The sequence below is a fragment of the Myotis brandtii genome, unplaced genomic scaffold, assembly GCF_000412655.1.
Source record: "Myotis brandtii unplaced genomic scaffold, ASM41265v1 scaffold646, whole genome shotgun sequence".
Classification (NCBI taxonomy): Eukaryota; Metazoa; Chordata; class Mammalia; order Chiroptera; family Vespertilionidae; genus Myotis; species Myotis brandtii.
Window position 1 is genome coordinate 634,055 of NW_005370495.1, and position 14,716 is coordinate 648,770.

General features: G+C 51.3%; 1 protein-coding gene across 1 annotated transcript in view; it reads right to left on the bottom strand.

The window, feature by feature from the left end:
- The window catches only part of CSMD1 (CUB and Sushi multiple domains 1), a gene marked incomplete at its 5' end in the record, with an annotated part of 650,642 nt that overhangs the window by 92,463 nt on the left and 543,463 nt on the right, over positions 1-14,716 (bottom strand). Inside the window, 2 exons of the mRNA XM_014528690.1 lie at positions 7-14; positions 754-872. Of these exons, the coding sequence (XP_014384176.1) occupies positions 7-14; positions 754-872 (127 nt within the window). The remainder of the gene's footprint in view (positions 1-6; positions 15-753; positions 873-14,716) is intronic.

Here is a 14,716-nt window from a genome sequence, read left to right on the forward strand (position 1 = left end):
ATGTGCGAGCGGCCCTGCGGAGAGAGGAGGCGCAGTGAGACCGCGGCCGGGCCGGCCCGGAGGGTCGGTGCTGTGAGGAGACTGTCCTCGCTTGGGCCGTCCTTTCTGGGGGTCATGGCCAGGGCGACACTTTTCCAGAAGTTGGACGTGTCCCTATAGCACTGTCATCCACGAATCACGTATTTTGACTCAAAAGAGAATAACCTATTTCTCCTCGTTTAACACACTTCCCAGGCCCCCGTCAGCAGTGATGGCCCCGCCGGCCCCTCTCCTGGGGCGCAGGGGGGACGTGAACTGAGCAAAGGACTGTGTTTCACTTTATTCCATCATCAGAAGTTACAGCTCTCAGGCTCAGAGGCTGGACAGGGCCAGGAAATACGAAGTTTCCATGGAAGGGTGAAAGGTCAGCAGGGCAGTATTTGGGTTTGAAAAGGTGTTGCAGTGCAAGTGGGAACCTGGGCTCTCACCTTTGTGAGCGGGAGGACCCTGAGGGGACGCCTGACACCCACCTGCAGCGTAACCTCCACCTACGGTGTGTACCCCCACCTACGGAGTGTACCCCCACCTGCAGCGTTCACACCCACCTGTAGCGTTCACACCCACCTGCAGTGTTCACACCCTCCTGCAGCGTGTCCCCCCACCTGCAGTGTTCACAACCACCTGCAGTGTTCACACCCACCTGCAGCGTTACCCCCACCTGTAGCGTTACCCCCACCTGCAGTGTTCACACCCACCTGCAGTGTTCACACCCACCTGCAGCGTGTACCCCGGCTTGCACTGGAAGGCCAGCACGTCGTTCACCATGTACCGGTCGCCCGTCTTGAGCCCGTTGCTGGGCAGGGCTGGCTCCTGGCATGCGGCGAGCCCCACGGCTGCGGAAACACAGACACTCTTAGGAGGTGGGAACACAACGCTGTTCTCGCATCTGCCTCGTCCGGGCGCCCCCACTGCTCCCTGCACGAAGTGCAGCCCCCCAAGAAGACGGTGAGGGACCCTGAGTCAGCTGTGAGCGCGTTCTTAGTGTTCATTCGTTTCGTTTTAATAGGGATGGATTTCATTTTAAATATTAACTGATTTTATTCTTGATTTCTTCAAGTAAAACTTGTTACTTCTACTTCCATCTGAACGCCTCGATCCTCGCGCACACAATTTGAAAAGGCCTTACAGAATGATGGTCCCTGTGAGAGGCAACCCCCATGATACTTCTCTTGTTTGTTGTTCTTCAGATAACACGGTACAAACATTAACAGTCTTTGTGAAAAGTGTTAAGTGTGAACCTGGGAACCCGACTCTTTCAGAAAACTAATATGAGAACAAATGCGTCGTGTTCCAGCTCCCCCTCATTTAAAGACAACGGGGAGCAGTCCCATGAAGAGGCTGCTCCCGGTGAGCAGGGCCAGCATTTCCGCCCTGAAGCTGCAACCAGGGACCTGCCCAGACGAGACGGTCTCTGGTGAAGGCGCTAACAATATTTCCGATGTGTCACAGGATACAGGAATTCAGCCTCAAAGGTCAGGTAAATTAGCGCTAATATTGTTTAACAATCATCTGTATAAACCCCTATTATACCAATAAACAAAACACGCAGCAATGGCATTTTATAAAACCGGAAATGCATTGGGAATGGCGCTAAAGGTCTGGAGACTGTACGTACAGTGCAATCTCTCCCATCACCCTAGGAAGTCTTCTCTGACACCAGGTTTATTTTATTTTTTAAAATATCTTTAAAAAATAATTTTAGAGAGGGAGGAAGGGAGAGAGAAACATTGATGAGAGAGAAACATCGACCAGCTGCCTCCTACACGCCCCCTACTGGGGATCAAGTCTGCAACCCGGGCATGTGCCCTGATGGGGAACTGAACCAGTGACTCTTAGGGCCCACGATGCCACTCGACCACTGAGCCACACGGACCAGGTGACCCCGGGCCTGAAGAACTAGCAGCATATTCCGGTGAGAAACGGGGAGAAGGGTCTCTTTGGTGCAGATCCGCCTAAATTCCCAGCTGGCCTGGGACTTAGACTTCAGTTCTCCCTCAACACGAGGACCAACGAACTGGGACTCGAGCTGTGGGCTGGATGGGAAGGTGGGGGAGACGTTAGCTAACCCTGGAGCAGCCACCAGCAGGGCCCGCCGGCGCCCCTGTGCTCGTGAGGACGCTGTCTGCCCGCCCATGGGAGCATCCATACGCGGGTACCCGGCCCACCATCTCTGCTCACACGCATGCTCACCGTCTCATTGGACTTCACTTACTGTAAAGTCAGAGCCCTGGCCCATGTGGCTCAGTGGATAGAGCGTCGGCCTGCGGACTGAAGGGTCCCAGGTTTGATTCCGGTCAAGGGCACGTACCTTGGTTGCGGGCACATCCCTGGCCCGGGCCCTGGTCAGGTGCCTGCAGGAGGCAACCAATCGATGTGCTACTCTCACACGGAAGTTTCTCTCTGTCTCTCCCCCTCCCTCCCAGTCTCTCTAAAAATCAATGGAAAAACACCCTCGGGTGAGGATGAACAACAAAAAGAACATGAAGCCAGAGACCTAACTATCAACAGGTCCAAGGCTGGAGGCGGACAGCGCAGCCCGCTGCTGAGGGCAGGAGCCTGTGCCACCCACGGTGTCCACGCACACGGCGGGCGCTGGGCCAGGCCTCGAGCTGGACAGGCAGCGCATGCGGACGGGGAGGCCCACGCGGACGCTCATCCTGGGGAGGCACGGGGTACATTCTCCTCCCCCCAGGGAGCTCGGCGCCCGCCTCTGGCCTCTGGCAGGAAGGAAAGGCTCAGGGAAGCCCAGGCGGCCGGTCAGCTGCCCAGCCCCAGCCTGCAGACCCGCCTGCAGGGGGAAGGAGGGAGCCATCTCCTCCACTTCCCAGCCTCTGAGCACCGAGTGGGGAGCCGGGGGCTGTGCTGGCCGGAGCTGCCGCGTCCAGTCTGCACAGGACAGGCCCCCGTCCCTGGGGACAACGTCTGAGATCTGCCACGTCGCCTCAGCTTCCCCCAAACCTGGGCGATGGGACGACGGGAGGGCGGTGCCCTCACCCCGAACCGTGACCCAGAGGCTTTGGGGACACCTGGTCAGGAGGGGCTGGGAGCCCATCGGTCTGTCTGCGGGCGCAGGGCTGAGCCACAGCACGCCCCCTACATCAGAACTGGCTTCTCCCTGAACGGCCGCACATTAAAGGCAGAGGGCACCAGAGGCATTAAGTGGCATTTTTTTTTATTTATTTCAAGCACATTTGGGGCTTTTCATGGACCGTAAAATTGCTAAATATGAAAAAATAGAGCCACTTAGGCCTCTAACTTGTTTCATTGGTTTACATCTCATTTCTCTCCATCTTTTAACGTTAGAATACAGATCACAGCTACATTGAATTTCACCTTTTCCCCTTCTATCAAAAATTGGCAAAATCAACTCCCGTAGATCACTTAATGTTTTATTTGGCTCTGAAAAAAGGCACGTAAAATCTCTCGGTGTAAAATGTCTAATTGTGGAATGGGATAGGGAAGAGCTTGCTTAGGGTGATAACACATCAAGGTCACCCCAGGCCAGACGGAGGCCAGAGCGTAACCCCAACATGTGCAAAAGCACAGAAAAAGATGTTTAAATTAAAAGAAAGCAACTGTGACACATCATTCAACATTAAGTTCCGTTACTACATCCCCCTTGCTTCATAAATAATGGTTCTTTACTTATTTGCTCTGTTTATTACATGCTGATTTAAGTGCATTTATTGTATATTAATTTTTCATTTTCTCCTTCCTTGAAATTTATGTGTAAATCCAACTCATCCTGTAATAGAAGTAACTTGCATTTATATCTATACCTGCAGAAATTATAACAAAATTTCAGAATAAATAAAAAACAAACAAAAAATATATTAATCAGTGCGCGATCAGAGAAGTCCCAGAGGCGCTCCCTCAGGCCTTGGCGCTGGAAATGCAGACGGAGCCGCCTCCCGTCCCCTCCCGCCCCGGCATCACCGTGTAGCCCGTGTAGCCCGTGTAGCCCGTGTAGGTTAGAGGCTGAGGACACGGAGATGCTTGGCACTTGTGGCTACAACATCCCCTAGTGACGCCCTGGAGACAAACACACCCATACAAGCGCGCCCGGGAACGGAGCTGCAGATGGAGCGGGGCTCACAGGATGACCCACCACGTCTGCGAACGACTGAGGGCCCTGGGCCAGAGCTGGGCAGTGCCCAGGCACCTGGAGTGACGTGAGCAGCAGTGCAGAGCGGGTTTATGTCATGAGTGGGGCTACTTTGGGTCAGAAACCATGCTTCCTGCACAGGGCACAGAGCCAGGCGCTGGCGGAAGCACACGCCCAGCACGGGGAGCCCTCTCTGGGCCTAAAAGGATAGGGGGTCGGGGTGGGGAAGCCCTTTTAGAGAAACACCCACCATGTGCATGACCCAGAACCCAAACATCAGGAAGGAGCAGGCGGCAACAGCAGGATGCCAAACCTAGTGCCTGAGCCCGGCCAGGGTCAACCTGTGAGCGTCCACCTAGGAACCAGGAGGTTGAGGTTCGAGTCCCGGTCAGGGCACAGGCCCGGGTTGTGAGCTCCATCCCCAGTGGGGGGCGTGCAGGAGGCAGCCGATCCATGATTCTCTCTCATCATTGATGTTTCTATCTCTGCCTGCCTTTCCCTTCTTCTCTGAAATCAATAAAAATAAATTTAACAACAACAACAAAACAAAACAAAAAAATGCCTAGTACCTTAGGAGACAGAGCCGCTAACTCTCTGGCCTCCGGACAGAGGCGGGACCGGAGAAGTTCTGGGAAGAACAAGCTAGGCTGTTTGCTCTTCATCGTTATTCTAGTCCCAGCGGAAATGGAGGTGTGAGAGAGCAGGCGGGTGGGGGCCGGCAGACACCTGGAGAGGAGGCACCTCAGCCATCACTGTGCACAACACTCATTAGAATCTGCAGAGAACGATGTGTAGCAGATGCTCATTGGGGCAGTTTTAGAAGAAAAAGGTCCCGTCCAGCGACACTGATGTGTAACGTCGTTAACTCACGGTGGCAGCCACATGGTGACGCACACAACTGTAGCTCAGCAGCTCAAAGGTGTTTCTTCCGGGGGCGGGACCCTTTTCCCTGCCAAGGGCCATTTGGATGTTTAGACCATCACTTGCGGGCCGCACAGAATCGTCCACGTAACAGTTAGCCTGCTCTATTGGGGCAAACATTTTTTGTTTGTTTTTTAATCCTCATCCGAGGACATTTTTCCATTGATTTTCAGAGAAAGAGGAAGGAAGGGGTGAGACAGTGAGAGAGAAACATCGATGTGAGGGAGACACAACGATGGGTTGTGTCCCACATGTGCCCCGACCAGGGCCTGGGGTCAAGCCTGCATCCGAGGTACGGAGGTACGTGCCCTTGACCAGAATTGAACCCGGACTTACTAGTATACGGCCTGCAGGCCAGGCATTCCCCACCCCTGATTTAGACACAAAATTCAACAGGGGAAAGATATACACACACAAAAGAACTGCTCTAAAGACTTCCTACAAGGAGGCTGTGTAACACACCATCTGATAGGAAAGCCATATTGTTTCTCAATAGAAACATCTAGAAGAGGGAATGGTCACGGCGCAGGCACAGTTTCCATAGAAAGGACCTCTAGCTCTTCCAGAGCATCCATTGCTCACGCTCTGTGTCAGAGAAGGGGGCGACAGCAAGCGCTGCGAAGCGATGTGTCTAAAAGGTTGCTCACACACACCCAGACCCCGAATCACCAGGCGCCCTGACCTCCGGGAACACAATCACTCTTTCTAAAGGGTTCGACCCCCTGCCAGGAAGCGACAATTAAACAGAGAAATGCTTATGTATCAGGGCGTTTGTGCCGTATCGTCTGCAGATGTCCATTCTGATCATTTCAAATGTAAAAACTGGGGCATCTAGCAGCGGGCTCATCTATGAAACGTGGTTAGAGTTGGAGGGTATTCCCCGTGCGTCCAGCCTGCGGGAGCAAAGACTCTACACCACAGCCCTTATGAGGGCCTGCGTCCCAATTTGACCGGATGCCTGTGCGAAGGCATGGCCCAGCCCTGATCATCGACAGGGAGGTCGGAACAGGCAACCTCGCCCGGTCTCAGCCCTGACGCTCCAGCCACTCGGAAAACTCCAGAGAATGGTTTGCTGAAACCTGGGAAATGGAAATGATTCGAAGCATCATGAACAGGCCATGGCGCCTGATGTTTCCAGCAGGAGACACGAAACCTTTGCAGATGGAGTTGAAACAACTTGAGCCGTTTTCCTCGACGGAGAGCCGTCCTCATTCTGACGGGCGAGTGCGTGGGTCTCAGGCGTCACCATCAGGAAAGTACCTGTCACTCAGGATGCGCCCCGTTCACTGGGACGCTGGCGCCTCGTGGTCTATGAGCCAATAAATCCGTCCTCAGGACGGCAAGGACCTCACGGGACAGAAGGACGGCAGCTCTGGGAGGGGCGCGGGGCCCATGAGCCTGGGGAGAGGGGAACGGCCCCGTCTCCCTGCTCTTTCCAAAACCACTTCGAGTTCTGACTCTGAAAGTGTTTCTCCCCCAACACGTCAGTCACTGACATGACTGCAGCCCACTCCCTGCTTTCCACTGGATGGGAAGCATGACTGGGTGGTGGGCACACCGTGCAACATGCAGAAACCCACACCTGAAACCTCCATGATCATGTTGACCAAAGTGACCCCAATAAATCTAATTAAAAAAAAAGTCTGGTGGGATTGAGGCTCTCACAAGCTGTTAGTTGGTGGTTGGGTAAGTCACAGAGAACTAAGTAAGTCATCACTGAGGCCACTTTTAGCGTCACTATTCCCCATTCCGCACCATGAAGAACATGCAAGACTGTCCGTAAAATAGAGGGTTTCAGGCTTTAGCAGCCAGGGACACACCTGATAAAACATCATCGCGAATGATAAGCTTCTGCGTGCGGGGCTGCGGAAGCATGACTTATGAAGGCGGGACAGTGGATCACCCGTGTGCGGCTCAGAGGACCTAGATGGGTAGGTGTGTAGGCGGTGCCACTTCAACGTCGGGTAAATGTATCCATATAAGTTCGCCACTTTTGGACTCAGAGCCTCACTGGGGCGCATGCTTCTGCTTGACCATGAGCTCAGAGGCTAGACCCGCCCCCACGAGACAGGGCTCCCCGAAAGCCAGCACGTTCACACGCAGGTGGCCTAGGCCTGGCCGTTCTCAGAAACAGGAGACTCACGCAGCAGAGGAGAGGCCTCGCCAGCCTGACGAGTCAGCATGAAATCATGCATCGCCATTTGCATGCATTTAGTAAGAATTACTATAATTATGGAGGAGGAATCCAAGTGGTTAATATTCTATCACGACAGCCTCCACTTCAGTACTTTCTGTTTTCCAGAACTTTCATCCCCTGTAGACACTGCCCGCTGAGTGCCTGCTCCCCGATGAGGCCCCAAGGGAAATGGGGTGGAGAGCCGAGGAGACCGAGGCCCTGAAACCAGCGTGAAGGGACGCGCTTGGGAGCCCATCCGTGACAACATGAGTGAGCAGGGACAACCTCTGCGACCAGGGACCAGACCCCGCAGACACTCACGCGGTTCACCTAGCATGCTCTGGGCATCCTACCAACAACGTGCGTGACGGCCGTGGACGCGCCTTCTGCATCTCCTGGGAAACCTTCGGGGGGACCCTTCCCTTGCGATTATAAACATCAACCAGAACATAAACAAGGACGGTGCTCATCTCTCTGGACGGCTCGGTTTCATTTTTAAAGCGAATTAAATAAATAAGTTCTACATCGTTTCTGCTTTCATTGCCAGAAATTAAAAGCTAAGTTTAGTGCCGAATAATAGCAGTTCTCTCAAAATAAGTGGCTGGTATACTTACGTATTTCTCTTTGGTTTGGTTGCCTGTTATATGATTTCCTTGTTGCATGCATTTTTTAAAATTTATTTTAAAGTTGCATGAAATACCCAAAGAGTATACAGGTTAACTCTTCTTTCTTTAAATCTAAGTAATCTTATTTTTTAAACTCATTTCACTATGCATCTTCTCAGTGAGGTCTTATGCTTTCATGATTTACAAGTTTTTCCCACTATACCTAACTACCAATTACACAAGTACATACACAAACAACTTAATTGTGAATAATAACTTTTGAACTTGCTGTACCTATACAACAATATCACAGTCGGCTCTAGATAAATTAATATCTGAAAAGTCAAAGTCTGAATCCAGTATGATAGCAAAATATTTTATATATTTTATAATGGCAAGTAATAATGCATCAGACAGGCCATTGTATGGCCCACGCCGACCCAGACAGAACTCCCAACTTAGCAAGACAGAAATACGCATACGCTCAATCCCGATGGTGGTCTCACCCAATAGAGAAGGTTTTATTAGGAAAAGTGTGATTCCTAAGCAAGGACTGCCACGTGGGAAAATCAGAATCGTCTCTATACCAGCAATCTCTAAGTGAGGAGCGAGTCTCAGTAGGATGGGCGTATTTGCCCATAGTGTCTCTGTAATATAACCATATATTGAATTTAATCCTGTAATGCATTTGCAAATATCTCTGAATTTTGTTCCGCTATGAGATGGTGTATCACTACGCTAAACTAATGCGTGAATTAGCTAAGTGCATGATAGATACAGGTAGACGGATAGGTCATTTCACTTTAAAGTGAGCGTTTGAGGAACCCTTCTCCATGCTGGATGGGAATATAATCCTGGTGGCCATAAACTTATCCCTGAACTAAAGGCACAGGAAAGCCCATAAAAGCCCAGCCCGAGTGGCTGGCTGGTTCTGTTCCGGGTCAGGCACAGGATCGGGTTGTAGGCTGATCCCAGTAGAGGACGTGCAGGAAGCAGCTGACTGGTATTTATCTCTCACATCCATGTTTCTCTCTCTCTCCCCCTCTCCCCTTCTCTCTACCATCAATAAAAACATATTTAAAAAAATAAAACCGTAAGAGGATTTCCACTTCTACTTGGGAACAGAATGATGTAAAATTAAAACATCCCATCCAAGTGAACAATGAGAAAAATGTAAACTACGAATCATCACTGTTTGAACTCATCAAAGAGGTGAGGTTGCAGGCACCCGGGTGACAGCCCCTTTAAGAAGGACCAGCCCCTTGGAGGAGAGACGGGACGTGCACCTGCTGCTGACAGGACGCAGGAGAAAGGGACCAACCGTCACGCTCCCGGAAGAACCAACACGAAGTCTCAGCACCTGCCGAGCCCACGCACCGGGAGCTCAGGGCCCAGGCAGGGGAGCGTGCCCTTCGCACCCGGCCCCTCCAGGGTCTCAGGGAAGCACTGGGGACGGCAGCGGCCAAGAGCCACCGCATCACCTGTCTCTGGACAGAAGGGCGTGAAGTGGGTGTGCTCCAGGGGGTCCCTCACTTTTAGGAAATAAAACGTTAACCGCTGGGAGAGGGGCAGCAAGACGTGTACCTCTTGGGCACAAAGAGGCGCGTTGTCTGGAGAAGGATGGATGGAAAGACCGTCTCCGCCTGGACTGGCGAGGAGGCCGAGTGGTCCTTTGTCATTCAAGGCTGTGGCCTCCTGAGCTGGGGATGCAGGGCAGGCCCCGGATTCAACCACAGGCGGAAATCGAGGGCTTCGAGGGGGGGCAGGGTTCTAAGACCACCACCGAGGGCAGGCTCTCAGGTTGGGCGGAGGCGGGGAGAGCAGCACAGAGCAGCCTGGCCTCGGAGTGAGCCGGCACCGGGGGACTCACAGCCCACCCTGGGGTGGGGCAGGGTGTGGGGGAGGCCACCTCCTTTGGAAGGTGTTTAGGGGTGACTGAACGCTGAAGGTGGAGGACGGACACTGAGAAAAAGCCCTCACACTAAGCACATGGCAGTGGCAGCTCCTCCCCCAACCCCCGCCCCCCGACATCAAAGGACCTAACGCGTGGGGTGCAGGGGAGTAACCATAGCAACGACAGGACTCAAACCCACTCCGGTCCAGCTGGATGGACACAACAGAAGTGGGTGCCTTCTCGGGCACAAACATCACCAGCAGTCTGCAGTTTTACTCAGTGTCCAGCTTACTCAAAATATATATTATATTATTTTTATTGATGTCAGAAAGGGAGGGAGAGCGAGGGGGAGAGAAACATCAATGAGAGAGAACCATGGATCGGCTGCTTCCTGCACACCTTTTATATATATATTGTATGTGTTTATTGGTCAGAGAGGGAGGGAGAGCGATGGGGGAGAGAAACATCAATGAGATGAGAATCATGGATCGGCTGCTTTCTGCACACCCCACACTGGGGATTGAACCTGCAACCTGGGCCTGTGCCCTGACCGGGAATCAAACCATGACCTCCTGGTTCATAGGTCAATGCTCAACCACTGAGCCAGGCTGGCCGGGCTCCCAGTGTCCAGCTTTAATAAGACATTGTGCGACACACGTAAATGCAAGAAAAAGACAACCTCTTGCCTGGCGACCAAGTAGTAGACTCAGCGTACACCCTCATAATGGACATATTAAGCAATAATATTAAAATAACTATGAGAAACGTGTGAAAGGATCTAGAAGAAAAGGCAGCAGGCATGAGGGGCTGGGGTAATTACTGCAGTGACGATAATTATAAGACAGAGTGAGACGGGAAATCTAGAGGGAGAACCACAGCATCCGGGAGGAAGGGCCTTCATGAGCTCATTAGTGGATGGACACGGCTGAGGAAGGACGCGGTGACTCTGAAGAAAGGTTAATAGCAATTACGCAAACTGGGACCCACGGAGAGACGCGGATGAGACAGAGCTGAGCACACGGGGACGTGCAGCCACCTCCGATGGCCTGAGGGACACAGGGAGAGGAGGTGCAGCCACCGCAGATGGTCCGGACACGGGGAGAGGATGTGCAGCCACTGCAGATGGTCTGGACACGGGGAGAGGATGTGCAGCCACTGCAGATGGTCCGGACACGGGGAGAGGAGGTGCAACCACCGCAGATGGTCCGGACATGGGGAGAGGATGTGCAGCCACTGCTGATGGTCTGGACACGGGGAGAGGAGGTGCAGCCACTGCTGATGGTCCGGACATGGGGAGAGGATGTGCAGCCACCGCAGATGGTCCGGACATGGGGAGAGGATGTGCAGCCACTGCAGATGGTCTGGACACGGGGAGAGGTAGGGGTCCCAGAAGAAGCAGGAAAGAGACAGGGCTAACGAAACGTGCAGGATGGTGATGGCCGAGAGCTGTTCATGAGGAATGACACCAAACCACAGATCTGAGAAGGGGAGCATGCCCCCAGCAGGATGAATATCGTGCCTGTGCACACACTCACTCACACACACACCTAGACACCTCCTAGTCCACCTGCTGAAAATACAAGATAAAAAAAAAGCTTCAAGGAAGGCAGAGAGCAGGGACCAGTGCCTAAGAAATGCAGCCTGTCCTCATGAACTAAGAAATGAGAATTCCATGGGGAGGCATCGTTGACATGCGAAAACCACACCTTTCCGCCCAGGCTCCTATGCCCAGCCCAACCCCTCTCAGGTGACATGACGACCTTCAGGAAACACCAGAAGCTGGGAGGATTCAGGTCCATGGGCCTGACCCACAGAAAAGTCCCAGAAGTTCTTCAGATGGAAGAAAATCAAAGAGAAGCCAGGTCTTCCCAAAGACATCAAAAGCTGTAAAGTCATTGAAATAAAGGCAAATAGAAATATATTTTCTTAAAGTTGATTACTCTAAAGAATATTGACTATGTACAGTGAAATAGTTCAAATATGCTGTGGGCTTTATAACAAGTAAAATAAAAGATGAAATAAGAATGCCATAAAAGAAGAAAAAAGAAATGAAACATATATGCATTTTAGGTTATTGTAATATTCACAAAGTGACAGAGTATCATCTGAAGGTAAGCTGTGCTGTATTAATGACGGATATTTTAAATTCTAGGGAGACCATTAAAGTTTTAAACAGTTTCATCCAATGAGCCCATCGTGGAGATAGATTGGAGCAATAATAAGACTCAATTAAACCAAAGCTGGCAGGAAAAGAGGGGAAAATCCACAGAATACAAATACGACAAATGGAAACAATCCAACAGAACCCATATGTTTAATCTCATTAGCGATTCTTCCACCAAATGTCGATGTAAGAGGGAAACATCGACCTGTTTCCAGTTGCCTCCTATAAGCACTGGACAGAAGTTTCAACCCGAAACCTGGGTATGTGCCCTGACCGGGAAACAAACTCGCCACCTTTTGGTGAATAGGATGAAGCTCCAGCAAACTGAGCCACACCGGCTGGGAGAAAAGCAGTATATTCTCGATTAATATAATGTGTCAGTATATATAGCAACTAGAGGCACGGTGCACGAAATTCGTGCGAGGGGCTCGGCCCTCGCAGCCCTGGCTTCGTCCGGAAGGTGGTCCGGATGGTTGCTCCACTGTTCGGCAGTCTGGACTAATTAGCATATTATGCTTTTATTATTATAAATAGACGCTTATATACTTCTATGCAAACATTTCTATATAATATTTTCCTATTGATTGAAGAATAGTTATCCCCATGTTGTCCCCAGTAGCAGGTTCTATTTCATACACCTTTCGGTCTGATTTTGTATTTTCAGCATAAACCAGCATCATCACTATCTACATGTCTATAACCTGAAGCTCCCAGATATTTGTTTGCTCATTTTTTTGTCTTTGTTTGGTTATTTCTCTGGATAAAGAGCCCGGAGCAAGAGTGACAGGGGAGGATCCTGCTGTATAACGTGTCCCACATCCAGTGAGGCTCACGGTGTAGGGGGAGAGGCTGGTGAAGGCAGGGACATTGGAAAACGCCTCGATTTTCAGCCTTTACGTGGATTCTGTAAATTCACAGAAATCTGGGTCACACCGTGGGGCCAGACCACCTTAGAAGCTTTTGGTTTCCTTAGTGTTTTACGATCCATCCCTTCACGCCAAAGTGTCTGTCTTCTGTTAGAGAAACCGGCCAGCAGTCCTTCGGAAAGAAGAGCGGGCTGATTGGAGCGGCCTCGTCCTCATCTCCACCAAGAGAACCAGGACCTGGGGTGGCCGTCCCGTATCAGCTTGGGTTTCAGGGCCAGGCCTGCTGGACCTGACCCACAGGCTCCTGGACCTGCCACGTACCATCTGATGATGGGACCCTTGCTGTCATCGCTGGTGCAACAGGACAGCTGGGGTCCACACACACCTGCTCATGTGTGGAAATCCCTCCTCACAATGAAGAACACTCGTGTCCGTCTCTCAGTCACGTATCAGCAGGGTGGGCCCACAGAGAACACCCCACGTTCTGCTCCGTCTCCTTTGAAAGCTGAGCACACCTCCAAGACAGGACATGCGCCAACAGCTGTGACACGCTTCGAGTTGGCACAGAGCGCGTGCTTGTTGGTGGTTTTATTACTATTTCATGGACAGAATTTTTAGTGAAAAGTCTGAGTTTAGAAACTTGCCGACTGGCCATACATATTTCAAGGCAGATGCAGAACTATGTCAACAGATTACAAATGTCGGACGTGCTGGGGTTTGGCTGCCAACATGGGCTGTGAACGAATTCACAACCAAAGGAGGAGATACAGAGAGGAAGTTTATTTTACTTTCCACGAAGGGAAAGGGCCAGGCAAGAAACAAAAGGGCGGCTTCCCTTTGTAAGCCTTGGCTGTTGCTAAGTGACAAGGAAGGGAGGAGGGTTCAGGGCTGAAGTGGAGTTTGTTTTTTTGGGAGACAGTCCTACAGATGTCCTAGGAAGTGTCTTATCAGTATTTTTCCCACGCCTGCAACACACGCTTAGAGCAAACGTGATGAATAATTCAAAAGAGGCCTGTTTGAAGGGGGGCAAGGAAGGAAACTTTCTAACTAGAGACTCCTTGGTGGGAATTATCCCTGAGATGTGAAAACAGCAGGGAGGAGGTGTAGCAAGAATGTAGCCTTGAGAGTAGCTATCTTGTCCCTTAGTTTGAACAGAGCGGCTGTTTGTTAAGACAACAATCTTGGTGTTTAATTACCAGGTACTTCTCATAAATGGTGGAAGGCCACTGCAAGGAAAAAGAGAGGGCTTTCCCTGTCCTTACAGGACGGTCTCTCGGCCACTTCCTTCACCACCCCCTCCACTGTCCATGTTGACCTAGTCCTGGGTACACTTTCTAGAACCCGCACTGTAACCTGGCTGAGAGAATGAGAGCAGAGAAAGGCCTGCCTGGAGATCCAGAGACAAGGATTGGCATGAGCTATCAGAATGGTGTTAGCATCTGAAAGGAGCTACTAAAAACAACAACAACAAACAAACAAAAACGTAGCATTACGTTCGGCCACATTAAAAAAATAAATAACTACATTAAGCAATTAAATAAGGCCTCAGATCCTTGAACAAGAGTCATATCTGTGAGAAATAGCGCTGCTGCTCTCTTGTAAGGAAGCACATTGGCCGGGAATTCGGGGAAAGGAGATGATTGTGTGGTTGGAGCGGCCAGTCCACAGTTAAGTGCACACGACACTCGTGGGCTCATTCTTTCACTCGCACCTCCGCCCGTCAGAAGTGAGGGACATGCCAGAAAACACGAGATAACAACCTTGCGAGGAAAAGAGCCGAGGACCCCTCACTTCTAACCCTTCTGCAGATATTATCGGATTTGTGAACCCTGACAAAAGAAGGCTTATACTCCCCACCTACACACGTGCGTGATGTAGCCAAGCAGCACGTTTTCCCAGACACGTCCTCCATCAGTAACACCCACAGCACCGTTCCCACTGTCGCC